General features: G+C 38.2%; 1 protein-coding gene across 1 annotated transcript; it reads right to left on the bottom strand.

The window, feature by feature from the left end:
- DYNC1LI2 (dynein cytoplasmic 1 light intermediate chain 2) lies at positions 1–27,508 on the bottom strand. The gene is given in 14 exon segments (XM_040571205.1): positions 1–3,016; positions 8,175–8,291; positions 9,331–9,448; positions 9,871–9,912; positions 10,699–10,758; positions 11,824–11,935; positions 12,653–12,788; positions 13,338–13,431; positions 13,736–13,899; positions 19,582–19,812; positions 26,006–26,122; positions 26,542–26,559; positions 26,562–26,614; positions 27,323–27,508. Coding segments are annotated over 14 exon segments (1,464 nt in total). The 5' UTR covers positions 27,418–27,508; the 3' UTR covers positions 1–2,909.
- Between the last annotated feature and the right edge of the window lie 340 nt (positions 27,509–27,848).

Below are 27,848 nucleotides of genomic sequence, written 5' to 3' on the forward strand. Positions count from 1 at the left end.
GCAGTCTGGATTCGTGTTTATTGAAGCCAGTAATTAAAGACGTCCTTATTTTGCCAGCACTAGAAAGCAAGATTCCACATGACTGCATACTGCACCTGGTTAAAGCCATACAACTGGACTAAGGTTTGTTTCATACATTTGCAGTCCTAATTGTAAGGTGGAAAAAAAAATCCAACAAAAAAAACCACAAAACCCTTAGTATACAGGACAGTGAACTTTCATTTACAGCATGTATATTGTTAAGTTCATGATGTACAGAGCAGTCACTTTCAACATAGTTAAATTAAATAAAATACGAAATTCTGTTCAGTTTAAACAGTTTTTTTTTTAAAAGCCAATAAAAAAAAGTGCAAACTTAAAATCAAGCAGCATAACCACAGCATTTTTATGGAGGGCCAATCTTTAAACTTTTATATTTGCTTCAAGTTGAATGATTTCATCTTTTGTTTTCTTAGTTTAAACATGAACAGTAGATGCAGTCACTATAATGCATATAAATATAGTCATATAATAGTTTAAACAGTCTACCATACAAGTGTATCCGCAAATAAAATGAAGTTCCACTTGAAAATGTAAAGGCTGTTTGCAATTTGGCCTTTGGTTCCAATGCTTGAAGACACCAGAAGAACAACTGTGCAGCTCACCAAAGTTGACAGACTTTGGCAACCACAGGATGCTACATAACTCTTTCAATAAACTAGGAGCATTCACTTGCAATCAGAAACTGGAAATCTGTTTCTGTTTTGTCAGAAGCATCTTTCTGCAAGGCTGATAGGTTAACATACATTATCAGTTTTGATTAATTTAAATATATTTAACATTTTTATAAAACCAGAAAGTACTTCAATTGTAAGTTTTAGCCATATTGCTAGAGAAAGTGCTTACCAGGTTAGATGACAAAAATACAGTTTCAGACTGAGGTTTTCAAACTCTATCCCATTACAATCACATACTTTTCCAATTTTCCTGCCATGCCTTTGATGTTTTAGTTTCTAATCTCAGTTCTCAGTGTCAGAAGGACAGTGTAATTACTTCTGGTGTGGTAACTTGCAACTGGCACCCATTACACCAGGAAGTATATCCACATAGCCCACCAGCCATCCACATTCTTAGTCTGTTACCTAGACAATTGTATAACTTCAGGTCATACCTTTTATTTTTAAAAAAAGTAAAAAAAAAAAAAAAAAAAAGTAAAAAAATATTTTCAACAAAAAACTGGCACAAATAACATGCTTATGTTAACGGTTGTCAAAGAGGCAAGTAAATACTCTTAGCTTTCTAGATAATGCTTAGACAGAGTTACAAGAACAGCCTCTTGATATAACATAGGATTTGAAGTTAACATCCAGTACTGTGTTAGTGGTCAAACTAATTCTGTATATTTAAGTAACAGTATATATTAGGGAAGTTATATCCAGACATCAGATTTAGTACAACAAGTTCATATCAATAAAAAGTAAACTCTGCATAATTCAAATTGTGGTTTTTCCCTTCAACATTAAGAGCACAGAATATGCTTGGTATTTTTAATTTATGGTAGTGTGTACATGTAAAACAAGCATACCGTATATAAAATCAAAGTGCCATTTCAGTAACCATAGCAGTTTTGTTTGTTTTTATAGAATGATGGTTTTTTGTGACCATGGACAGAGCTCCGTTACAGCAACGGGGACAACCACAACCCATCTTTCCAAATGAAATGCTACATTAAAAAAATATACAAAACAAGTTATCAACTATGTTCATCATCTACACATTCGTGCTTTTTAGGTTACCTTCAGATTTGGAGTTGGCTGCACCTGCAGCAGATGTGGTTGGAACAAGGGCCTTGAAAGCTTTTTTAACAACTTCCACAGGTCTAAGGCAGGAATCAATTTCAGCTTCGTAGCTAATATTTAGTTACAAAAAGTAAGAAAAAAAATACTGAGTGTTTTGTAGCACATTTCATTTTGGGAAAATGGTAAGTCACCCACCATTCTTCATAGGCTAGCCTCTTGGCATAAAAAAAGGCAGAAGCTATCAGAAAACAGGACTTAAAATTAAATACAAATTGCCAAACTACCGATTTTAAAATAAAACCAAACAGTGACTGTTTGTACTACAGTGCACAATAAGTTCAAGCACCTTCTAAAGACACGCTGTGCCAGGCACTTGGATCTAAACAAGTTATAGTTTCTCCCTTTGTCAGCTACACCAGCAAGGGCATCCACACTTAGACTTTTTTTTTTTTTTTAAACTAAAACAAGACTTATAACAAGAATAAATTCCCATGATGCTTAGTGTTTGGCCTGGAATTCTCCAATGTAAAGTAGTCTTTTTAAAACAGTGATTATTTACCCTATGTGAAACACAGGATTTAACAACATTGCTCCTCTCCAGTCAATCCAACATTCTAGTTTCTTACTGACCCAAATCTGTTTCCCCTTTTAGGGCTCCATTCCCTGCCTAGGCTTCTTTCACCTAATTAATTTTCTGTTACACCACCACCACCACCACCACCTTTCCAAGTATTTAATGCATTTGCAAACATATGAGTAGCCAATTCCAGTAACTCTGAAAGATGTCATTTCTCTTTCTTGCCTTGTGTGCAGTCAGTAGTATTATTTTAGTAAGAATTCTGCATTTTACTTCTCTGTGCTCTTCACAACAGGAAATGCAGCTGCACCTGCTTACCTCAAAAACCAAAAGAATTGCCCTATATAAACTCTAAATGGTTATCTTATACTGAGGGATTTTATATGCAAACTTCCTGAATGTGCACTTTTTACTGGGACAAGGCAATGACATAGTAAGCTCATTTCCCCTGCCCCAAGAAAACTGATAGCATCTGCCATAGCAGAAAATTCCTGGTCTTATCAGATCAATATACATAGTTATTTGGTCATTTACATATGCATCTTTAAGCGCTATCAAGCTTCATTCTCTGTTGGAGGAGAGTTTGTTGTTACCATAGAGTCTGGCTTGCGAGTCATCCTATCCAATTCCTCTTGAACATTTGTCAAAACTGTTTTTTGTCCTAAAAAGAAAACAAGGCAAGGTTAAAGCAATCTCATTTCAATGAAATATTCTTACTGATGAGTACAACTATTCATAAACTCATTTTTCAATGTCAATATATTATTTAATTGCTTGTTATTTCCCTACCTACCCAAGAACAGAGCCTGACTAAATGCCATGCAGTAGCTAGATAAAAACTGATATACTAAGATTTGATTCACTTTAGGGAGACAAAATGCTGAATTATACAAAAACATGAAGCACCAAAATAGCTGTGACATACTTTAGAGCAACTGACATTTTAAAAACAACCACATATAGACTTGTCTATAAAAATCAACTGTATACAATTCTATTATTAGTACACACAGCAAGGAGTTTATTTCAACCCAGATTTTAACCACAAGCTCTCTGAGGTATGTAGAACACCTGCTACAAAAATCACATTTGTTTGGTCATACTTGCTGTGTTTCAGTATTAAACAACTAACTCTTTTATGTCTGCAGACAATGTTTCCCTTAAAAAGGGGGACATGAATTGCATATTCATTTATTATCTCAGAGCCATCATTTCAAAGGACTTCTTCAATTGAAACCAGACACACTGAAGCATTTCATGGAACAACGTTTCTTACATTTTTATATCAGACTCAAAGCTTTTTAACAATTCTCCAACTGAACTACAGTTTAATTCCCTCATTCTGAAAATTATAAACCCACAGACAAATTAATCACTAAAATTGGAACATTATATTCTAATGCTCAAAGCATACAAGCATTTAAGATTAAAAATCTATATTTTTAGACAAAAAGTAGATTATATAACTATGTACAGCTTCCTTACATAGCCAAAGAATTTAACAAGCATCTGTTTTCTAGTTCAAATGTGTGTGAAATATTAGGTGGATTTTTTCCAGGGTACATGCTGAAAACATTAGGAAGGCAAGATTTGACTGTTAGAGATTTAAGTGTTTTTTTTCCAAAGTACAAAGACATAACTAAGTTAAAAGGCTACCTTTAATCACTGTAAAGGTTTTAGATTTAAATACTAATCATAAGCCATGGTATTCTTAATAGCATCTATTCAAAGCATTAGTAAATAAACAAAATTAATAAATTAGTAAATTAACTGTAACATATTTATAATTTATAATACAAAAAACTTCCTTTGTAGACTAAGGGCACCTTGAATCAGGAAAAAAACCAAAACCGTTCAGACAAAAGTAGGTTTAAACAAACTGTGGCATTTTTATGCCAAATGAACCCAATTCTTAATTTTCCAAAATAATACCAAGCAGCTGTGTCCTACAACTACCTCATATTAGACATGTAAACCATCGCTAAGCTATTCAGTGACATGTAGGTTCACATACTCCCCTTTACCGCCACCAGAAGTGGTCACTTTTCAAAGGAGAAGAAATATACAGTTGTGATTAAGAAAATGATAATTTACTCTCCATTATAAATTAAATTGATATTTGCTCTCACTTTCCCTACAAGAGTATTGTCCAAGATGGTAGTGGCCTTAGTCAATTAGATCTGTGCTATACAATTGTATGCATTTTGTTTTCCAGAGTGGAGTGAAATCTAAGAACCCTAGTTCTTCATCTTTTGCACAGAAAGGGTAAATGCAACCTTAGAATGTGGAAATACCTCCTTGTATATACAAATAAAGTAACTTTTTATACCAACAAGTCCAGGAGGAAAAAAAAATCCAGCACAGAACCTATCATTTGAAGCTTTTTGAGTTATCAAGGTTTACACATGGAAACAGACACTCCAGCAACGTAAAAGCATGCTGGACACGTGAAGTTGCACAGCATGGAAACAGACATAACATAGCATTTGAGAGTTCTCTCATGTAAGAGTTGACATTTCATAAACCAATCAGTTAGGCTGACCAGTATGTTGAAATCCATAACGTCTCCCTCAACCTACAATACTCTCAAAATTCCAACCACAAGATACTCATAGCTGTGGGAGAAATGAATGGTTTCCTTAAAGCAAAATATTTTCAGCAGCAACCTTCTGAAAATTTAGAGCTCTTTAAAGAGTTCAGGTTAGGCACTTAAAATCTCCACAAAGATCATTTCAGTACATTTATTCACATAGAAGAGGCTGCCGTAAATAAGACTTCCTAATCCCACAAGTCATATCCTCCTCAACTCCTCCACAAAAGATCAAGTAATCTTATCACCAGCACCGGGTGCCTTATAAACTCAAGGAGAGCTTTTCAGATACGAAGGAGTGCTTACCTTCTCAGTACTGCTTAATTATATCATAGTTGAATATAAGATGTGAGAACATCAGCTGACAAGGACCAGGCATATTCTCTTGTGAGTTAAAGTCGATTGTTCTGTTCAGAAAGTCAGGGGACGAGTGCAAGCTGCCAGCTTGATACAGCCAAGAAAAGCCAACCGCAATCTTGAGATCATTCAGATGTACTTTCAGCAAAGGAAGAGAGATGCTGCAGCAGGCACTACAATGAAATTTATCTGCAGTGCTGCATAAAATTCTAACCACTCATGTTGGAGAAAAATAAGCCAATGATGGCAATTAAGAAGAAGAAACCAGCAGGGAAAAGAGATCAACTTTTAACAGACGGCTAGAGGATAAGTTGTCTAATTTAGTCTAACAAAACAAAAAAGTTAAGAACTGATACGACTGCTCTCTCTAGATGTCTCAGGAGAGGAATAATCTATTTAAATTAGAAGTTAATGCTGGCAAAAGAAAACTACACATAGCCATTAGTCATCTTTGAAAACTCTTGAAACACACAGGGTGTTCTAGAAGACTGCAAGATGAGAGACCATTACAGACTAGTTAGTTTTTACTCTAGTATTTTTCCAGAAACTGCAATGACGTTTTAGATGCTTACAAACAGCCCAGCAGCACAACAATAACATGGATCTGTTACCAAAAAGCTGTGTCAAGCCAATCAAGATTTCTTTCTATCATAGGATAACATCTCCTGTGGAAAAGGGAGAATAGTTGATACCATCTCACACAATCTTCATGTAAATGAACTAGAAAAAAGAAGTCTTGGTATTTCATAAAAAATGAACTACAAATCCATAAAATAACCCACTAATTACCCATATTACTAGTCACTATTTTTAAACAGCAATCTACCCAGTCCAACTGTTGAATTTATCAGATATGCTGGCAAGCGTGCTCAAAGACACTACAAAGAACTCCAAATGACAGGACTGGAGGTAAAAACTTATTTATATAAATTGTCAAAGCTGTGTATAATAACAGAATGCAAAACAATGATGAAGCAAAAAATAGTGCCTTTGGAAATACTAAGGTCATTTGATACAGACTATCAAACATCTGATTAGGAGGCAGAAATCATATTAAACTTGCTGTATTGTTAACAAATCCTGGTTAATATCATACAGACAAAAAATCCTAGCATCACGCTGAGATGTCTAAACAGGAGCACAACATATAACACAGATTAAGTTACCCCTACTTAGGGCTGACAAAGCCTTGTCTGAAGCGCTGTATTCATCTCTGAGCACCGAAAGAAACAGATCTTCTGAGTAGGCAGTCCACAGAACAGTAAGACTTATCAGTGCCATAGATATGCCCTGTGAGGAAAGGCTGACAGAAGTCTATTTTTGTGGTCCAGACAGAGTCACATGACAAATATTAACAGTTTTTAAATATTCAGAAGACTGCTGCAAAGAAAGATGGGATACACTGATCTCTGTCTCCCTTGAACAAGACAAACAGTGCTGAGATAAAGAGATACTGACTATAAGACAGAAAGAAAAGAAAAAAGGACTGGAATAGACTTCCTGGAAAGATGACATTACATCTATTATTTCTAAGTTTGTTTCTTTTCTTTTTAATCACCAGTCAGGAACTTCGTAACTGATTCTGCTTTAAGAAAAGAACATGGATGAAATAACCCCTAACCATTATGTCTAACTGTTTTTATAGAAGTAGGACTAATTGGACAGTGCAGTAATTAAGCGTACGATGCTGCTCTGGATGAAGCGGGGGGTACCTTTCAGTGTTTAAATGAGAGGGCTCTCTAGCTTCAGGCAGAATGTAATTTGTAACATAGATAAAATTATATTAAGTAAATAAAGTGAGTATATAACACAAAAATATTTTATCATTACTTTTTTAGTAAATAAATTTAATAAGATTTATTTAGGAGATTTAGAAAATTCATTATAAATGGAGGGAAAAAAAAACACAATAAACTTACCATAAGTCAAATTCTAGCCATTTTTTGAGCTTTCAGAGTATGAAATGACATGTAAAACTCTTCCCAATTAAAAAAAAAAAAAAAATCCTTTTCTTCTCCATGGATAGTTTCAGGACCTCTTAATAGTTACATCCTCACTGTCTGGCATAAATTTTCTTTTTAAATTTCACATAATTTCACAAGTCTGGGATCTGAAGTAGAATATCTACCAATAACTTAGTACTGAAATAATTCTGGAAGTAAGCTCCTGAATATAAGTGGTGATGGGAATGCCAATACTGAAAAGAAACAGCTAAGTAATCAACAAAGAAGTGAATTTCTAACATTGGGTGGAACAACCATACACTTTAGAGCACTTAATTTTCTACATAGTGTTCTGACGGTTTCTCTTACTTCCACCTAAAATAGTGTAATTGCTCTTCAGTAAATATGTCATACAATACAATCACACACAACAAATCCACTAAATCAGTTATCAGTTGTGTTGGATCACAATAAAATACTAGATAATTAACAACAGAATAACCTCAAGCTGCCACAACAAACAATTTGTTTAAACTTGAATTCTGGAGAGATTTCAGTAATTTGACTGGAAACTACAAGCTGAACCCAACATAACACATTTCTTTCAAGTAGCAGTTAAGTGTCAGGAAGGCAAGGAATTCTTATGTAAAATATTAGCATCTTTCGAATACAATCAAGAATCAGATGTCATTTCTATCCCAGCAGTACAATTTCACTCAGAGTACTGAATTATAGCAAGTTTAACAGAAGCCATGAGTCATGGAGTTGCAGTAATCTAATCCTTTAAGAGACTGCACATTTTGGCATTGTATCATCTGTCAAGCTCTGCCACTTAACTGAACGGCTTAAAAGATAGACACATTTAGACCAATGAGGACCAAATAAAGTACTAAAAATACAGAAACAGCCTGCAGTAACAGATCCAATACCTGATTTCTTTGCTGTGCTTTGCACTCCTCCAGCACCAGGACTTCCAGGAGAGCCAGTCTTTTTGCTCAAGAGACTGTTAAAGAAACTTGCCAAAACACCTTCACTTGCAGCATTATCTAAACAAAAAAACAAACATAAACATGACAGAATAGTTAATGCTGGTTAATGATAGAACTTACTTTTCCATATACATGTAACACCCTTACCAATCAAGGAAATAAACCTCAAATACAGGAAAGTCTCTCCCTTGCTCAGTTTTAAGACACTAGTCCTTCTGCTTTCTTTGGCCAAGTCAGAGATGACTGAAAACACATTACTGCTCTTCTGGGATGGAGGGACACAAAATGTTAAATTAAACATTTGTATGCATTTGCTTTTTCTAAATGTAGAAAGCCAAGACACAAAGTATAAAACATCTAGGTGCAACTTAAAGATTTGTAAGTCCATTTAAAAATAAACTGCACAGAAATTTTAGAGCAGTCTTTCATGCTGCACTGATTTTCATAAACCAGAACTTAGTTACAGAGCAATGCCATGATCTGGAATTGGATGAGTAAGTTATCCATTGTAAGTGAACTGTGGTACTAAAGTGCATAATTCAAAACAAATTTTTGTCCTACCTACTTCCTTAATGCAGAGAAAAAAACATTCAATAATGCAGAGCTCTATCTTATGAGGAAAGGAACCAGTCAACAATGTGGAATTCCCATCTTAGTGTGAAGGAGGGGAAGGGGTTCAATTTCCAAGTTATTTCAGGTACTAGAGAAAATAACATTCTGGAGAGGATTTAGTAGAAGAACAGGTCTCATTGTGGATTCCAGAATAAAGTATGTGACGTATAAACCCATGTGGAGTTTAAAGCAGTCTCCACTAATAGTCAAACTGATTCATATAATAAATGTATTCAGGCAACGTAAACAAATTAATGTATTTGAACTCTGTCCCACTGCTTGGCAATAACAGAACTCTACTTCAAGTTACATGAATGACAAAGAATAAAACCAAAAAAACCTGAATCTATGCTGTAAATTCATTCTTCTTATTAAATTGACACTATACCATTAGTAAATAAATTCCAAAGTCCTTCTGCAAAAGAGGAGTGTTTCTTCTAAGGGAAAAAACACATGAAAAAAAAAGTAAAATGCTTATTCATACTTTTAATATTTGGATCTGGCTTCTTAACTGATGTTATTGGTGAGGCACTGGGTACATTGGCGGGTCCAGCTCTGCCTTGAGTTCTTGGGGATCCTGCAGGCCCTCTTGCAGGAGATTCCTTAAAAAATTCCAAATCACTTAATTAAATGGACTAGTTACATAGAGTAAATGCAACATTGTGTACAAATTACTTTTTTAACCTTTGTATTGGCACTTAGTGTGCCAATGGAGAAAAAATGTATAAGTAACACAGGCTATTTTGGTCATGTGCCTCCACTAAGAGAAAGAATCAGCGTAGGAAATTTTCAGTTCAAAAATCATCAGATATTTTTTACATTTCCACAGTGAGTTAGAATGAAGTAATTTTTAAGCAACATCATAAAATATCGCCATATATTTTTGAATTTTCCACTGTTTGGAAAGATTATGTATCTGTAATCACGTGTTACATTTATAAAATGAGCTTCTGCATGTTAGAATCATTCCCTTTTCCCTAGAAAGGAACAAAACACCTCCTACTCTTCTCTTGGATCTACTTACTGATGCTCTTGTAGGCGTTGCTGGCTGTTTGGCAAGGAATGACTGCAAAAACAACATATTAAGAATTTTAATTATTTTCCAGAAACTACAGAGGAATGAAATACAGTGAAGCTGACTAACCATTAATTTATTTCATCATTCACTTTTCTGATATTTACAGACTTCCTCTGATATTTATATACTTCCAAACTTTACTACTAGAGGAAATACCACCAGTTATAAAGAAAAAACATGCCTCAGTCCTTTTTCTCACACAGCCATTTCAGAACTACAAGCCAGAACCATAGACACTCAAGTCTGCAAACTCTATGATATTTATAATCAACTGTATAGAAAACTGTTATTAGTGTGGTATTTTTTTTTTTTGTTTGTTTGTTTGTTTGTTTTTTGAAAAACAGAGCAGTTGTTATAAACATAAGAAAATAACAATATACAGCATGGACAAATTTGACACCTTAAAATCTTTTAAGCCTCCAACTCTAAGAAAACTGCAATGCTAAGATGTTTTTCAAGTACTCGTATTTTACAGATCAACCTACATATGTTGTGAAATTTCAAATGATCTTCTTACTCTTCTCCTTTGGAATATAAATGATTTCTGTTTTGATCATCCTTACCATTTGCCAAGACAAGTGGTTATATTTTCTAATTGTATGCATAAAATTATTAGTTCACAATCACATTCAAATGTGAGAAACTGAGAAGCTGTTGTCTCATAAAGTAAACAAGGAATGGAAAACTGAAGGCATCAATGGAGAACTTCAAGTAAAATCTTATTAGTAAGGATTTTTTTTCTTTTTTTCTTTTAAAAAAATCTTCCATTTTTACCTGTTGCTTCATAAGAAATACTTGTTCATCTTCTGCTGCCAGCTCTTTATCATGGACTAACTGTTGAGAAAAATATTTCTCTTATTAGAAACAGAAACTGGAATTACTGTAACATTTTCTGGCTTGATGATCAATAGCAAAGAAAGATAAGCAAATGTTTAACACTATTCCTTAAAATATTTGTAACTCCCTTCACACATAAGAGTAGTAGCACTGAAGAGGCTGAAATTGAAAAAGTATTTTAAGTGAATGGAGTAGACTAGCATGGAAGCCAGCCTGCAGGAATTCTCCTCAGAAAGTGAGCACTTGGTAAGTACCCATATTTATCTTTACAAATTTATTTTTTAATCTCATTAACATTTCTTCCAATACTTGGTATTATCTTATCCATAAGGCCCCAGATTCAATCCCTCAGCTCCCAAAAGCATTACACAGGCCTTATCAATTTTAACAATTGATGCAATCACAAGTTCCTACAGGTGTCATGAGTTACAATCAGCTTTCATGTAAAGCTTCAATTATCTTCTCCCTTTTCCAAACACTGCCACCTGAGCTAGAAACAGTAGGTAGGAACACTGTAAAATAAACTTTACAATGCAGACCAGAATACAATTTAATTTACAATTTTCCTTATTATCCATTTTACACAAACTGCTCCTATGTGCCCATTCTAACAAAATTAACAATATAGGGAATTTACATGGATTACTTTCTGCTCTTGCCCTACATGAAGAACTGTCATTAATAATGTAATGCTAGTGATATGCTTTCTTCTTTTACAAGGTTTGCCTCTACATGATAGCCTCAATTACATGTCCGTATGTGTAAACTGCTGAAGCCTTAAAACAGTATTCTGTTTTCAAAAAGCATTTTTGCACAGCACATCCAGAAAGGTTCATGTGAAATGGATATTTTTGGACTGCCTTTGATTCACTAGAGTGAATGACTTCAGTGTTTGCTTGCAGTATCTTAAGCTAGTGGAAAATGAAAGCCTGATGCCTTACACATTTGGATACAGAAAAAAAATTAGATTTAGAGTTTTTCAACATTGTACTGTTTGCCTGAATGGCTGTTAATAACTTATTTCTCAGGGGACAGTGGAGGGAAAAGTTCAACCTTTCCTACCTTTCTTACAGGAGGTTTTACAATGAAGTCTTCATATGCATCTTCTGGTTTCACTGTTGTGAAGTTTTCATGTAGAATGGCAATTTTCTTTTCATTGTCCCAACCAGCAGGTCTATAAAAAGAATTGAAGGAAAGCTTTGCCTTTTGAGCCACAGAAAGTATGTCTACAGAGACCAATCGTTTACTGCCTGCTACCTGAACAAGGCAGTCTTAGCCAAAGTCAACCCTAATTCTCAGCTGAATTCTCAAGTAATATGCACTACACTTACTTAATCCAGGGCTTCAGAAGACTCACATAAGATGATTTTGAACATTACAAACCATTCAGGTTTATTTATTTTTCTCTTCAGAACCAGCCTGTATACTCCAGATATTTTTTATCCAAAGTAACAAAATCAAAAGCTGGTGCATGTAAAATATACTTCTGATTTGCTGGAAGTACAATAGGTATGTGCTGAAGTCCCTCAAAAGATTTAGTCAGTCACTTCAGTTTAAAACAAGACTAAGAGTAAATAATGAAAAGATATATTTAGAAGTATATCACACACATGAAAAATGGCTAAAACCAGCAACCCCTAAAAACTCATTTATTTCTTTGAATATTATTTTCAAAGGCTAGTTTTGCAACATGGACCTGCTGCTCATTAGAGAAATAAGAAAACAAAGATACTTGTTTAAAGTACCTAAGTTAAATTTAGCATAGCATTTCACATTCAATTTCCAGCCTAAAAACATAATGCACCAAAATAATTGATGCAGATCCTTTATCTATGTGTAGAGTTCAATATGACCAATATGCTTTCAGATTGTTTTTTTACAATGGACTTACATAAAAACTGCATCCTTTTCTACCACTAAGGCAGGTGTGGTAAACTGAAAACCGTATGTTTTATGTACAATGTACTTATACAACAGATCAAGGTTCTTTTCCTCCTTAACCGATGTATAAATCAAGGCAGCTCCATCTGATTACTTATTTAAGGAAAAACATTTAAGATACAGGTTTCAAATGATATTAGTAATTTTAAAACAGAGGCCTAATGGTCACATATCTACTAGAGCTATATTTGAGAAGTAATTAAATGCAAAAGCTATAGCCATTTAGCATTTGGGGAAAGGAAGGGGGGACATACACAGAAGTTACCTACTCCCCCAGGCTCTTAAAAACTACAAGTTCTGAGGGAAAACAAACAAGCAACAACAGAAGGAAAAAACACACACACAAAACTAAAGAAAACCCCAACCCCACCCAAAAAGAAAAAAAAAACACCTTACAAAACATAAGACAAGTCTTTCATAAAAGAAGAAAAGCTCAAAATCCCATGCATGATTTCAAAACTGTAATTTTATACACCTCCAAGCATTTCTAAGACAACAAATGCTACTTAATAAATAACTAAATACCAAGCAATTCTGAAGTGCAATTTCTCAGATTGATTTTACGTGCAATTAAACACTAGAACATTATTTTTTTGCTCCCAGATTTCAGTAAATCTCTTTACAGTAAAGGATACACTGTAAGCAGAATCGACGAATGTGTGACTGAATGAAGTCAAAGTGTTCTTCTCTGTAATCGTGTTCCTTCTCTAGTACACTCACTGCATCACACTGGAAGAAACGGATAAAAAAATCCATTTAATTCCAGCACATCTCTACATTTTCCTTAATATTTCATAAACATTTACACTAATCCTTTTGTTCTAAAATGCCAACAATAAAACAAATTATAAAGTAATTATCATACAACTAAATAAGGTTATTACCCTTCTGCAAAATTAGAAATAGACACTGACGTCAGAAACTTACTTTTAAAAGAAATCTAGAATTAATTCAGCATGTCTGTATAAAGCAGACGCTCTAAAGGTCGAGTAATTAAACTTCTCCACAGTGGCAAACAGAACTAGAAACTTACTTTTGTACAAACTACCAGCACAGGAATACCGAGGTTGTGAGTCAGCACATTTTCTCCAAGAGGTAAAGAAACATTTTCATCCTCTTGGCCAGAAGGGCCTCTTCTCTGCGGTGATCCTTGGTAGCCTTCTTCAGGTTCTACATACTCTTGAAACTCCTTTATAACTATAAAGATAGAGATACTTGTGAGACAAAACAAAGGAACTAGTTCTTTTAAAAAAAAAATAATTAATATGACCTAAAATAATTTTATCTATTCCTAACTAGACATCTCTACAAAATGCAAGCTCAAGCCTGGTTGCCCCTTCAAACACAGCTCTCCTCCCCCAGAACTTACAACAAGGTAAATCAAATGCAATTCGGGGCCATTACAAATCAGCAAAACTAGCTGCAAGAGTTATGGTATACACAAATGCACATTCCTCAGTTCGATGCATTTCATTATAGTTGAGTTCCCAAAGAAGATGTAAATTTAGCTTAGCAACCTAACCTATACTAAGTGCAATTTGCATCTGGTCTTGCAAGAAGAAAACATGATGAAAATGTAAACGGGCACAGAAAACACCAAGCTGAAACAGCCACTTGTACTGTACTAACCTTAGAAACTACTACTCGGTTTACGTTTCTGTTACAGGAGTCAAATGCTAGAAATATAAAATATACGCTGCATAAATACATACTCAGTGACTTGTAAATGCTATCTGAAAAGACATTCTGCAAAACTACCACGGAGTCCAGAGAAAATCAGATGTGTTCTCTGTTTCCATTTCGTGGATGAATGTTCCAGTAATAGCAAATACTATTAAACACTGAAGTGCCTAAGAAATAGTATTATCACCATTTTGGAGGCACATTGGGACCCACACATTCCTTTATCAAAGCTGGGCTGCAACTTACTCCCCAAATGTCCGTTTTGAGGATAAAAGCCAGAGCCCAAGCGAACCTGCCCCGGCACAGTGCATCCTGAAAGTGCTGCCTCGCACCCCAGCCCCACCTGAAGCTGCCTCCTGCCTCAGCCATGGGGAGCGTGCAGCACAGGGGCACACAAAGCTCCATGACTTGCTCCTGTGAAGGCACCTTTATTGCACAGAGTGTCACCAGAGCTATGGTGAGAGCAGACTGCATGTACAGTGAGGAAAACTCTTGGTAAGAGCTCCAAATCTCCGGCACATTCACAAAGAGACTGTTGTTCGGTACATGCAGCCACGTGACAGGGCCATCCGATACATCTGAGGTTTGGGAACCAGTACAGCCTCAGAAGTTTGTAATGCAGAGCCTGCAGTATGAGGTCATCGCACCTTTTCAAAATAAGGAACATTTCTGCAACAGAACGGGATGTGGAAGGAAACACAAAGCAGAAAAAACAATTCTGTTCAAAGCTGCACAACCTACAGTTTTCATCAGAAACATCAAATTGTGTCATCGTTGTGGGAAACAAAAGAGCTCAAGTCCAGAGCAAAGCTTAAAAAAAAAAAAACTTTAAATATGGACCTTTACTTCAACCATCAATTCATTATCTCCCAGGAACCAATTTAAAAAAAAAAAAAAGCACAACAAAACCAAACACTGAATCCAATTACTTTTAAAGCTGGGAAGGCAGTGCCTTCTGGTGGAGAAGAAACCACAATGCTTTTAAAGAGATGTTTTCCTCTAGTATTGGTTCACACTCAGCAACTGGAAATGTAAACTCCCGTATATATGCTGCACATTAAATGTGATCATTGACCATCACGGAAAGCTGGTTAATTCCAAAGCACTTCAGGAGAAAAGGATAAAAAAGTTTTCATTTCATTACTCAACCAAGCAGATTGTTCCTAGCTCAGGGTAAGAAAACAAACAAACAAAAACTATTGAAGACAAGTTTATTTCAGCAGTTCACAGAGTACCATTTATGTTGCCTGCAATCATTCAGACAAACCTCATTGCCTTCATCAGATGTGAGAGAATATTTGGCAATACTGGTCTAAATTTACTACTGCTTTATAATCAGACGATATTAGCTTGCTTGACTTTGGTCACAACAAAGGAGAAAAACAAATGTTTACAAAGCTATTTAGTCATATAAAACCCCTCAAGTTTGGGAAGGAAAAGCCTCCCCTGAAAACTACGGCTGATCCCGTGATACAGACAATCACTCAGGACATCAGCAGCACCACTGACGCTGAGGCTCTTCCCTCGCAGCCCAACACCACCATCACCATCGCAGAGCTGCCACCAGCAAGGCTGTGCCTCTCTCTCCCTGCAGAACCACGCACGAGGGAACAAAACCGCTCCGTGGAGGTGACTGCTGCTGTGCTGGCAGCAAGGCAGCGGGCTGGCATTCATCCCTCACCGGCAGCTGGAATGGCTACGGAATACACGTCCAGCTCTACTTAGCAAGGGCATCTGCTGAGCAAGGAAGTACAGCTGAGAGCAGGAAAAAGCAGTAGTGCGAAGCTCGAACTACTGGATCTTGCTTCTGTGCTCAACTACTTCAAGTGGTTCACATGCCAGCTAGCGATGAGCTCTTGAACAACTTTTCAAGACTCTCATTCAATCCCAAGTCCCATTCAACATTTAGCCTGGTTAAAGCCAAGTAAACCTGCATCACAAGTGCTATCAGACTACCTCTCAGCAACGATTTCTAGGAGAAATACAAGATAATTTCTCCTACAGCATCTCTCTGCCTCACAGACATTTAATACTTTTTCTCCTTACCTCCCATTACTGTTACTTCCTCACTTGATCTCCACTCCAAGACTTTTAACGGACCTGAAGTTCATCAAGCACCCAAACAGATCAAACAAACCCTTTGTTCCTCCCTTCTTTAAAGTAAGCTATAAATATTTTCTCCTTAACATAATCCACGTTAGCTTTAGCTTAACAACTCCTTCAGTCGTATTTAAGACACAAAAAAGGCACAAAAGACTAATTCAGCCTGAGCAGGGGACACTATTTAACTCTCAGATAAACATTATTGTGTTTCAAGCCTTTGGCTTTGAATACAAGTATCTTGAATAACATAATAGCCATTTTACAAGTATATTTCATTTCTGCACTTCCTAATTTTTGTTAGTTGTTTTTCTGCTGGGCTGACGTAAGTACGGAAGCAAAACATAGACCTTCCCTTAAATAACTTAATGTCTTGTTTAAGCAGTGATTTATCAGAAATAGAATATGAATTAAGTCAGAACATTGGAATTGACATAGTTTAAATCCACACTAGCAAAGCTTTTAGCAAGGCATTTCTGCAGAGCAGCTCAGTGATAGGAGCGCATGCAGACAAGTTCTTTGTACACTTAAAATAATTCAGAAAGAAACAATTTCTTTCAAGGCAGCCTGTTACTTCCATATACGTGTCCTGTCTCCCATTCTGGATGCTCTTTAACACAAAGGAAAGGCTTCCCATGAACCAGACGGAGGCCAGCGTCATCCACCCAGCAAAGTCAGGAGTCAGTATCACGAGATACTGAACACTTATCACAAGATACTGACTCGTGCAAACACAAGACAAAAGGCTGGGTGGAGAAAGGCCACAAAAACCTTGAAAGCAAAGACAAGCAGTCCAAAGTTCAACTCCGTCAGGAATGATGAGCTAACAAAAGGTTTTCTGGAAGCCGGTAGTAACATCCTGGTGATGGAGAAAGAACCTAGCAACACTTCACATGGATACTTGAAAATGTTTCCCTGCAGTCAACAAGAACTACTGATCACTTCAACTGAGGAGTGCAGTAACTAGTGTGAGTGCTGAAAACATGCAGCTTGGTCTACATGCACAATTTAAGTCTAGAATCGAGCATAAGAACATACAGTCATACAAGCTGAAATCAAGAAACACATACATGCCTTCATGTAGTGTTATGCTGCACTGGGGCTTTACTGGCACGAATTTAACACATCTCTTCACTCTGCACCCTCTCCCTGTGTTTTGATTGCCTGCTTTACAGCTGTGCTTCATCATCCCTTTTTTTTCCATATTGGGCTATTGCTACACAGCCGATTCTCCACTTTCTAAGTGTCAGCATATCTCAGAAAGCACAGGCAGGAGAATTTTAGTAAGGAAAACTTTGCTGACATAGACTTTTTTGAGGACTATAGTCACAAAGCGTTCTTCAGGCACGTGTGCATTATATTCTCAAGGCAGCTATGCTAATATGGCCACAACTATAACAGGGATTTCTTGGGCACAATTTGCTGTTAAAAGAATTACAAGTTATGGTGGCCAAAGTTCTGAGCACACATCTGGCCTTTAAGTTTTGCAAGAAGTTAAAAGACGTGCACTGGAGATGATACAACTGCCCCGCACAGTGACTACGAAAAGAAGCAGGAAGGAATTTTGGGAGAGAAGACATTTAGGCGGCCCCTCTCCTACCTGCATGATATTGGACTGAAGTTCACCGCTCAGCCATACGATGGCAGCAGAGTCCTACAAGTGTGTAAAACAAATCCCAAAATTTCCTTTTCCCTCAACTCTATTAAAGAGCATGAGAAACTAGGAATTTCTAAGGTCCTTCCAGTTAGAAATCTCCAAGACAGCACTACTGGAATGCCTTCTGAGTTCTCCAAACACAGTACCAAAGCTTTGCCACAACTCTAACTGGCTCCTCCACATGGGGCATTCAAAGCAAAGGCTGAAAACATTTTTTCTCTTCAAAATTCAACTTGAAATGTACAAAGAACTCCAGACTTCCAGATTTATTTTGATTGCCATAAAGTTTCACGTGATTCTTAAAAATGTAAATTAGGTTAGCTGCTGTATTTTGAGACCAGAATTGCCTTTCTCCCATTCCCCCCAAAATAATGCTTTTCCCCTTAAAAAAAAAAATATTTTGTTTTGTTTTTAATATAGCCTGATGATCAAACCCCAGATGGTTTCAATTGTTAAGTATATACTTTAACTAGTATGCTGCAGGCAGAACCCTTTTGGGAAAGCAGCATTTAACATTCAGAAAGGAGATGAGCTATACAAATACATCTGAATGCCCACATGCCAAACAGATTACACCGCTCCCTGAAGTGAATCTAAGGAAGCTACTAGACAGTATTTGCAAGGTTTAAACACTCCAGTGCAGCCAGGAACCAACCCTGAAGGAAAAAAAAAAAAAAAAAAACTAACAACCACCCATAACCAGTCTGGATGTATAACTGAGTTGAAAAAGGAACATGTTGCTAAGGACCTTCCACTGAAGGAATTTACTTTGGAGTAATTCAATATGGACACAGAAAAAAGAACTCCCTAAAAACTCTCAACACTATTTTAGAAAAGAAAAGAAGCTGCAAAAACTAATACTGCAGCAGCAACTGCTTGCTAGTGCCAAATTCTTTCCTGCCACAGATATGTAAGGAAAGAAGCCTAATTTATACAACATTCCTAGTGTCACAGGGTAGGAAAGGCAAGAGTGAGATGTACCAGGATCATGGTCTGAGGCTCATGAAAAGCAAGGGCAACAAGACCTACCGGAAGACAAGTACAGTAGGGAATGAGACCTGGCTGGGATACCACAGTAAAGCAAACCACTCACTTTGCTAGTGAACTTTGTCACTACTTTTAAAATTGTGATTCTATATAGCTAGCCTAAGAAATGGCCTTTTAAAAATTAAATCATCAAAATCTCATTTTTCAAGGAATATAGAAAATTAATCCACCTGAAATTTTGTTAGCACAACAAAATCATTACAGTTCTTTTAAAGCCTAACAGTCTATTCAAATTTGAGTTGTCATCATAACTTCAAAGCAATTCTTACCCAGCTCACTCTCGAAACGATAGTTTGAAGAAATTTATCATTACAAAAGAAAGTGGCAGAAGCTAGTTTAAAAAAAAAAAAAAAGAAAGAGGGGCAAGAATGTAGGGATGCACAAACACTTACACTTCTGTTCCATGTCTCTCATCTCCTCAGGAGGAATTTTCAGCTTATCAATATGTTCTTGCAAGACACTGGCCCACTTCTGTAAAGACTCCATAACAGTCCACGGTCTAGACATATCTGCGACAAAGACCACTATGGTGTCTTGCAGGGATTCTGCAGAAACAGCAAACTTCAATAGCCCTTTATGGTATAAGTCTCCATCCAGAATCCAAACGTTACAGCGGGTATGATCTGAAAAGAAAAGGCACAGTTGAAGCTCAATTGATGCCAACTTGTTGCTTTGCTAGTCTGTAAGCAAACAGAGGAGTGTGCATCAGTGTTAAATCAAAGACCAGAGCCCAGCTAGCAGCAGATCTTGATGGTTTACCTTTTAACACAGGTGCATATATAAATGCCCAAATCAGTTGGCAGATGCTTGCATTTAAGAGGACTTTTCTTGGTTCAGAATCTTTTTAACTTTTATAACTTCTGTTCTTTGGCTTTTCTTATTGACAGCTGACACAACAGTTTCTAGATACTGCACAGCACTCCTCAATTTAAACAGGGATATTACAAGTAAATCAAGGATACACATATCACAAATGTAACTCCAAGTTCCAAAGGGAGTTACAGTATAGATGAGCTCAGCTGGAAAGCCCTAAGGGTCCCTCAGACACTTTTAACATACTGAAGACATCTTACAACAGAAATAAGCTGCAAACAAGATACAAGCAATAAGCAGCTTTGGTTTCTAGCACAGGCGTAGGAGGAGCCGAACACAGGATAAACATAAAGCCTACCAAACTTTAAAGCTGTGCTATATGCTCCTAATTCACAATGACTTAACATTGCCTTCTACTTACAGCCTCTTTGTAGAATTAGTACTATACCAAAGATTTGTTTTTTAGCTTTTGTGTTTCTCCCCACAGCATTTTTATAGTGACTGAAGCGTTTTTGTTGAAATGCAAGGGGAAATAATCAGCTGGAACGGACAGCTGGCATGAGAATTTTTGACCCAAACATGAACTTTGGCAATAAAAGAAAAAAAAAGAAAATGGAACATCATCTAGGAACGATGTTTCAGGCACTCTGGATAAACAATTCTACTCAAATTAAAAAAATAATAATTATATTATCCTCAGAAGCCTTCTCCTCAAAAAAAAAAAAAAAAAGCCAACTCCCTTTGTTTCTATCCACTAGGCTCATCCTATTATCTCTTCCAAAATACTCTCCATTCTCTTACAGTTGTCCAGAGAGAACCACGGGTCTCCACAAGTATTACAGATGAGAGGTGAACTATGAAATATTATGCACTAGATCAGCAAACCCATCACTGTAGAGTACAGATTTTCAAAATTGCTGCAGGACTTGCAGGGTTGTTTTTTTCCTCCAATTTGTTGCCCCCTGTATTTCCCTGTCATGTGCTCCAAACCTCTCAACTTCACACAATACATCCAGTCTCTGTGGCTGTCCTAACTTAAGAATCATGTCACAACATAAGAACCCATCAGGATCAAAAACACTGTCTCTAGAAAAAGGCAAAAACTTGACTAAAGAGATTGGAAGGAGAAATGAGCACAGAAATACACATACAACCCTTGCTAATAAGGTCTTCAACAACATTACTGAGCAGCCCAGATTACATCGAGATGCTGTACGTGGGCAATCTTCCTTTAGCATCTCTGTTATGCTCCTACTTAAGTACTGCTAGAGTATCCTAAGTTATTCAAACATCAGTCATCACCAAATAGGCCAAAAAATGTGTTTTTAACTTAAATATCTAACTTCCAATTGTGCACTTCAATGCTATTGTTTGCAGTAAACAGTTAAAATCATTACTCTGTACTTAAGAAATACACCATGCAGCAATTATTTTCCCCTTCCTCCTCCCCCCCACTGCAGCAGACCACCTCACTGATACCAGCAAGGATTCTCACAGCACTGGATGCACGAACTGAAAGCTGTTGGAAGGCTTCTAAAGACTGAAGGAAAGTCTAGTAAAAGTTTGGAAAAGAAGAGGGGAAGCTAGAACACAATGTGAGCACCAACACAACAGTACATTAACCATCTCTGCAGGACTCTTATCCCTGCACCTTTTTGTGCATTCCCAGAAGCAAAAATCTGCCAGTGGACAAGTCCTTGGGCTTTCCATGAGCTACAGGTTATTAATAGACATTTGATAGCACAGTGCCTTCTTGAAGCAAATATGCTAAGTTTTAAAGAACTAACTTAAGTCTATCTACAACCTATGAAAATTTACAACTCTCAATAGCACTGTCATAGCTTCTCCTGTTGTGTGAGTCACAGGAAAGACTTTCACATCTTTTTAAGCAACAAAAATTAATAAACCCCTTAATTCACTGATTTTAAGTCACTTTTTTAAGCCAGATTCTAAAGGTTACAAAGGTTTTGTTTAGTAAACACCTCTGTCCTATTTAAGGGTTTAATTTCTACTTAACATCTAGAATAGAGTGGAACTAGAACACACAGCAGAATTACCGGTCAGATGAAATCCATCTGCCAGGGTGACTGCAAGCCTAAAGCCTAACACTCACAGTACACAATGGTTGTTTTTTGATTGTCTGTTAAAGATAGCTTCATAGGAAAATGAAAGGTTTCCTCCTTTCTTACAAGGAAAGGCAACCATCAGGTATGGATTGGCATTTACATTTGCTATGAATATTAAACACTTAAAAATACAGTACTGCTTGTTCACAATTTGGCAAGGACTTGACGGCAAATTCAACTTTGTCAGCACCGCGTCAAGCTCCCAATTAGTCATCCGATGCAAATGTTAACTGGACCTTTCGTAACGCTTGTGACATGAGATACCGAAACAGAGTAAACAATTATCAGATCCTGTTGGAATAACAGGTGTTGCTAACTAAAGACTATTAAAATAGCTGCCAAGATTACATTTTAAATCCTGTCAATACCTTATCCCTTGAGCCCTGAGAAGCATTTTTCATCTCTGATGAATTTTGCTGTAGATGGTTGATTCTGTGAACTGCATCTACATCTGCTGTATTTATTCAAAATGTAACAGTGGTAATTAAATATCATATCCCTTATCCAAGCCGTAAAGAGAAGCAAAATGGTGAAAAAAACAGTTTCAAGAGAATGACTTTAAAGATGATGACAAAAAATAGTCTCCCATTAGAAACCAGTGTACCATCAGCACTTGGCTCACTCCGGAACAACCAGTTCAACTGGAACGTGTGCATGGTGTGACTGAGGCCAGTCCAAACCTGAGGCAAAGAAACAAGACTAGTTGATTTTCTTACAAGGAGGAGCGCCACAACAGAATGGTTGTACCTCACCTGCATGTTTGGTACAGCCAGAGCCTACTGTATTGCATTTGTAATCTGAGGCAGTCCAACTCAAAAACCTCCACGGTGTTTATAATTGCCTGCTAGCTGACACCTCACTGCTACCAAACCAGCCACCTCAACGGTTGATATAGTTTGCCGCACTCTCCTGCTGCACATCCTCACTTTAACTCTGACCCTAAGACACTCTGAAAGCTACTCTAGAAAAACATATCCTGTAAGAAAATGATGCAGAGCCCCCCTTTATATCCTACCAATTAAGACTCTCAGCTCTCAAAAGCAAGCACAGACACAAGACATCTGCTCATCATAAAGCAACGCAAAAAATTCAGACTTAGCACATCCCTGGGAAACTCCACTAACAGCAGAATCTAGGGCCTGAGCTCCAAGGTTATTAAATGTTCTAAGTTAATTCTACAGTTAGCACTCTAAGTGCTTTCATCCAGATGAACTAAGGTGTCATGTATGTAGAAGCCATACGCTCCAAAGATATTGTACCTGAGGCTAATGATCTAGGAGAATCCTCTCTCTCTCAGGATTGCTTGTCAGGCGTCCCCGAGCCTCGTCTTGAACAAATGCCTTAGCCTAGGCACACCTGGGGATAGTACCCTAAGGAGAAGATTTTTCAGGCAGAGATTCAGTAGTGGACTTATTCTACGTTATCCTGAGACCTAGGGACCAAAGTAGTGCACATTACATTGAACAACTAACATCTGGCAGAAACAGAACCGAACCAGCTAATTACCAAGGTAGTGGTGACATGCATCTTGACATCCAAGCTAGCTGTGAGGCACTGCCAAGAAACAGGCAGTGATGGTGAAAACAAGAAGTCAGTGGACACCTGTATCAGGCACAGAGGTCCTTAAAAAAAAAAAAAAAAAAAAACTTTTTTTTATAAATTTAACTTTCATTAAATTTGTTTAACTTTTCTTAGTGGAAAGACAAAAAGGAAACTCAATTATGCACCCTGTGTGACCCAGCATGAAGTAGTAACTCTACAACTCTACTTTGTGTAGGACGAAGGAGGAGCCAGATTCAAATATACCTTAATGAGGGAGACAGGAAAGGGAGGGGGAGAGGTAAAAATAAGAAGCAACACAGAAGATTTCCCTTAAGACTTCCAAAGGGAGGTAAATAACTTGGCACTGTGGCCAAACTATTTTCCCTGGAAAGGATAAACTCCTATGAAATGAAGAGAAAAAAGGTAAAAAGCAAAGAAGTCTTCCAGCATCTGGGAAAGAAGCTGAAAAGATCTTGACTCCACTATTCCACTAGTTTCATCTGCCAGGGTTGGCTTGACACCCATGGAAATCCTCGTGGTTTGCTGATCTCAAAGAGACTGGGGTATAATAAAAAGCAGATACCCTCAAAAATGGGTGTATGATAGTAAGCTCCTGAATACCTATCTTCCATTTTTTATGACTTCCAAGAACTGTGGGACAGTTATATAGGCTTTGTTCCCACATCTGTGTCTGACTATACACACCTAAAGCATGCAACAAGTTTAAAGAACAAAACCAAGTGTGTCCTAGAGAAGTCAGTGTTAACTCTGCCTGCCAGGAGGTCCTGACCTACTTTGCTATTTATTTTGCTTGCTGATGACACCAATGAGACAAAAAGGAAAGAGGCAGATATTATTAGATCCTAACACAACCATTAAAGGGATGTGCAAAGACCTGAATTCTGCAGCTGAGTCTGATAAACTAAAAGGTCTCATTTTTTCCTGCTACTGGTGCCAGAGTTCTTATGACAAGCTTCACGTAATCACATCAAATACTTATCACTTACAGATACTCACAAACAGACCCAAAATAGTTCCAGAGTGGAGACATACTTGAGGTTTAATAGCACCAGTAAGAATAGCACACCTGGCAATCGCCTGCTTACAATACCATCTCCTTTGAAGCTGCAAGAAGCTTGATGCCACAAGCTATCGTAACACCCCTAATAGTAGGCTTTTCACCCTGAACTATTTACGCAGTACTAAAGAAAATTATACACAGGGAGAAAGCACTTAAAATAAGAACCTCAAAAAGTGAAGAACAGCCTCAACACTGAAAATTACACCACAAAAGATTTTTAGGAACTGCAAGATCAGGTGGCCACTGAAGACACAGGCAATGTACTCATGTACTAATGGTACCTAACTTAGTATCTGAAGACAGTTTATTACCACAGGAGCACAGGACCAATCTCCATAACAACCAGATACATATGGTACTTAATCACTTATGGAGTACATTTCCATTTCCAAAATACCATTCTAGGATCTACCCAGTTCATCTTTCTTCAGGAAAGATGGATGAAACACCATCATTGCTTTCCTCTTCAGCTCTGGAAAATCAGAAGGTCACAAGTTGGAAGACCATCATTCCCAGTTTTGGGGGAAGGAAACTATCATGAAGAGATCCAGAATTTTGCCCAAAATGAGATAGGCAGAGGAAGATTTAGGAGTGAGGATAATTAGCTCACTCTTCATTTCTTCCTGTCTCTAACCTTCCTAACAATATCCTAACAGTATTCTCATTGTTAGACCTGCTTGTATCAATCTCTTGCCTCCCATCTACTAGAAAAGACCTATCATTAACAGCAACAAAAAGAAATACAAGGGACAAAGAAACAAGCTCCATTCTAAGAAAATAAAATCCTAATTCTATTCTTCATTCAATTCTAACAAAATGACGCAGTTACAATTAACCAAAATGCCACTCATTGTCCCTTCAAGAAAACAACAACAAAAAAACAACCAAAATTCTGACAATGTGTCACTTTTTTCCTATAACTATAAAGCAGTTGTATGAAATGACAATGTATCTGCTAGTAAGTCAACATCAGGAAATGCATCTACCCTAAAAGTAGATGGATCCTGAGCTATATCAATAGCTCAACTGTACTTTCACCTCTTGCATAGGGGAAGTGTGAAACAGACAAAAAGGAGAAACTAGTCCAAACATAAAATGCATTTCACTTAAGAAAGTGATATAGTTTATAAAACATAGCCAATAATGCTGGAACTAGGTACTTGGGCGTAACCCAAAATACACTGATGAAACCAGAACTATAAAAAAGCAAGTCAGCTATTATTGTAGAAAAGATCACATACAAAATAAACTTACCATCCCTGTCTTCATCGTGAATATTTAGATATAAGTATTCCAGTCCTCTTCCTTTTTTGCCGTGCTCCGCTCCCTGTATTTTAGCCATAAGCGTGGTTTTACCAGAACCATCATCACCTGCCAGTAAGTTTGTACAAGAAAAGAAAAAGAAAAAAAAAGAGTTTCAGAATTAACTTTGTAGAAAAGACTTTCAAAACACACTTAGGAAATCAGAAGTGTTCTTGTACATTTTTGGACCACACTTACTATACTCTTTTAAGCGTTCTAACGGAATCCAACAGCTTATACCACAACAATAAGAAAGAAGCACTTCATTGTTCAGTATTACATTCCATTTATTTAAATATATCTTATAAAACTAACAGGATAAACCAGAAAGAAAATAAATCCACCAGCCTGAAGACAAGAATACCATAGATCATATTACATAAGCTAATTTTAACAAAATGATACGTCAATGTGTTTGCATCATTGTTTTCGACATGCTTTGCTTCTACCAAAAAAAGAAAATCCTCATACTTGCATGTGCTACTTACCAAAAACAAGAATATTTTGCCTGAGGGCAATTTAGATCTCGACCGGGTAGAAACTTCACTCAGTATCGAAGACCTAGAAAAAGAGCATCGTCCTCGTTAGGCTGACAGGCACACACTGCACACAGGCACCAGCACACACTGCTCATCTGACAGCGCTGATGAGCTCAGCAGATCTACGCGGACCAATCCAGTCACATTCATTCCATTTACAAACTAGGCTTGTTGCAGATAAAGATTTGAGTTCATTTCAATAAAAAGCCTCCCCAGAAGCGTGCCACCTTTTTGAGGAAAGTTTTTATAGCACCTAGAGCACGGGCACTGAAGCCTCCTGACGCTGCTCTCCCGCAGAAGAGCTCACGTTACTGCTCAGCATTACTTCCCAGCTGATGACTAACTCTTCCCACAATCCATTACTACATTTCACACGCGTTTCTTTTTCTTTTTAAACAAATAACGGACTGAAAAGCAACACATCGAATCCCCCAGGCCCCATACCGCAACCCCCCGTGCGCCACGACCCAACCCCCGGCTCTGCCCCCATCCCCGGCGGCCCCGTTCCCCCAGCGGGCCGGAAAGCTCCTGTCAGCGGGCTGCGGGCTTCGCTCCGCCACGGCCGGGGCTCGGGGCTCCGCCGCAGCCGAGGCTCGGGGCTCCCGCCCGCCGCAGGAGGGCCGGGGCGGCGCCGGGGGGCAGGGGGACCCCGCCGTGACAGGTACGGGACGCCCGGCTGGCGGGGCACGAAGGACGCGCGTGTGCCCCACTCCCTCGGCCGGGGGCTCACCACAGGTTCTGCCCTTCCTCCTCCTCGCTGGGCAGCTCGGCGCCGCCGGGCCCGTCCGGCCCCAGCAGCTTCTTCTCCACCAGCACGGGCGCCATCTTGCGAGCCGCAGCCACAAAGAGTGACCTCAGCCGGGCGCGCCGAGGACCCCGCTCCTCCCTCTCCCCGGCCCGCCCGCTGCTGCTGCCGCCACCGCCCGGTGCCGCCGCCGCCGCTCCCCGCTCCCGGCTGCGCCCTGCCCAGCCCGGCGCTGCCCCACGCGGCCGCACAACCGCCCGCAGCCGCGGCCGCGACGCGATCAGGCGGCGCCTGGGCAGCCCCGGCAGCGCCTCCGCCCTGGGCGGTGCCTCCCGCGACGGGGGGCGGCCTTCGGCAGCGCCCTCTGGTGCCGGAGGGTGAAGGGGGACGGGGCCGAGATGAAACGGGACGGGGCCAGAGCCAGAGCCCTACCCGGGCTCCCGGTGACTTCGCGGTGTGCGGGGGTAGGGTGTGCAGTGTGAATATTCAAGCGATAGATGTAGGTAGAGGG

This window comes from Cygnus olor, chromosome 12 (assembly GCF_009769625.2).
Source record: "Cygnus olor isolate bCygOlo1 chromosome 12, bCygOlo1.pri.v2, whole genome shotgun sequence".
In the NCBI taxonomy this organism is placed as follows: domain Eukaryota; kingdom Metazoa; phylum Chordata; class Aves; order Anseriformes; family Anatidae; genus Cygnus; species Cygnus olor.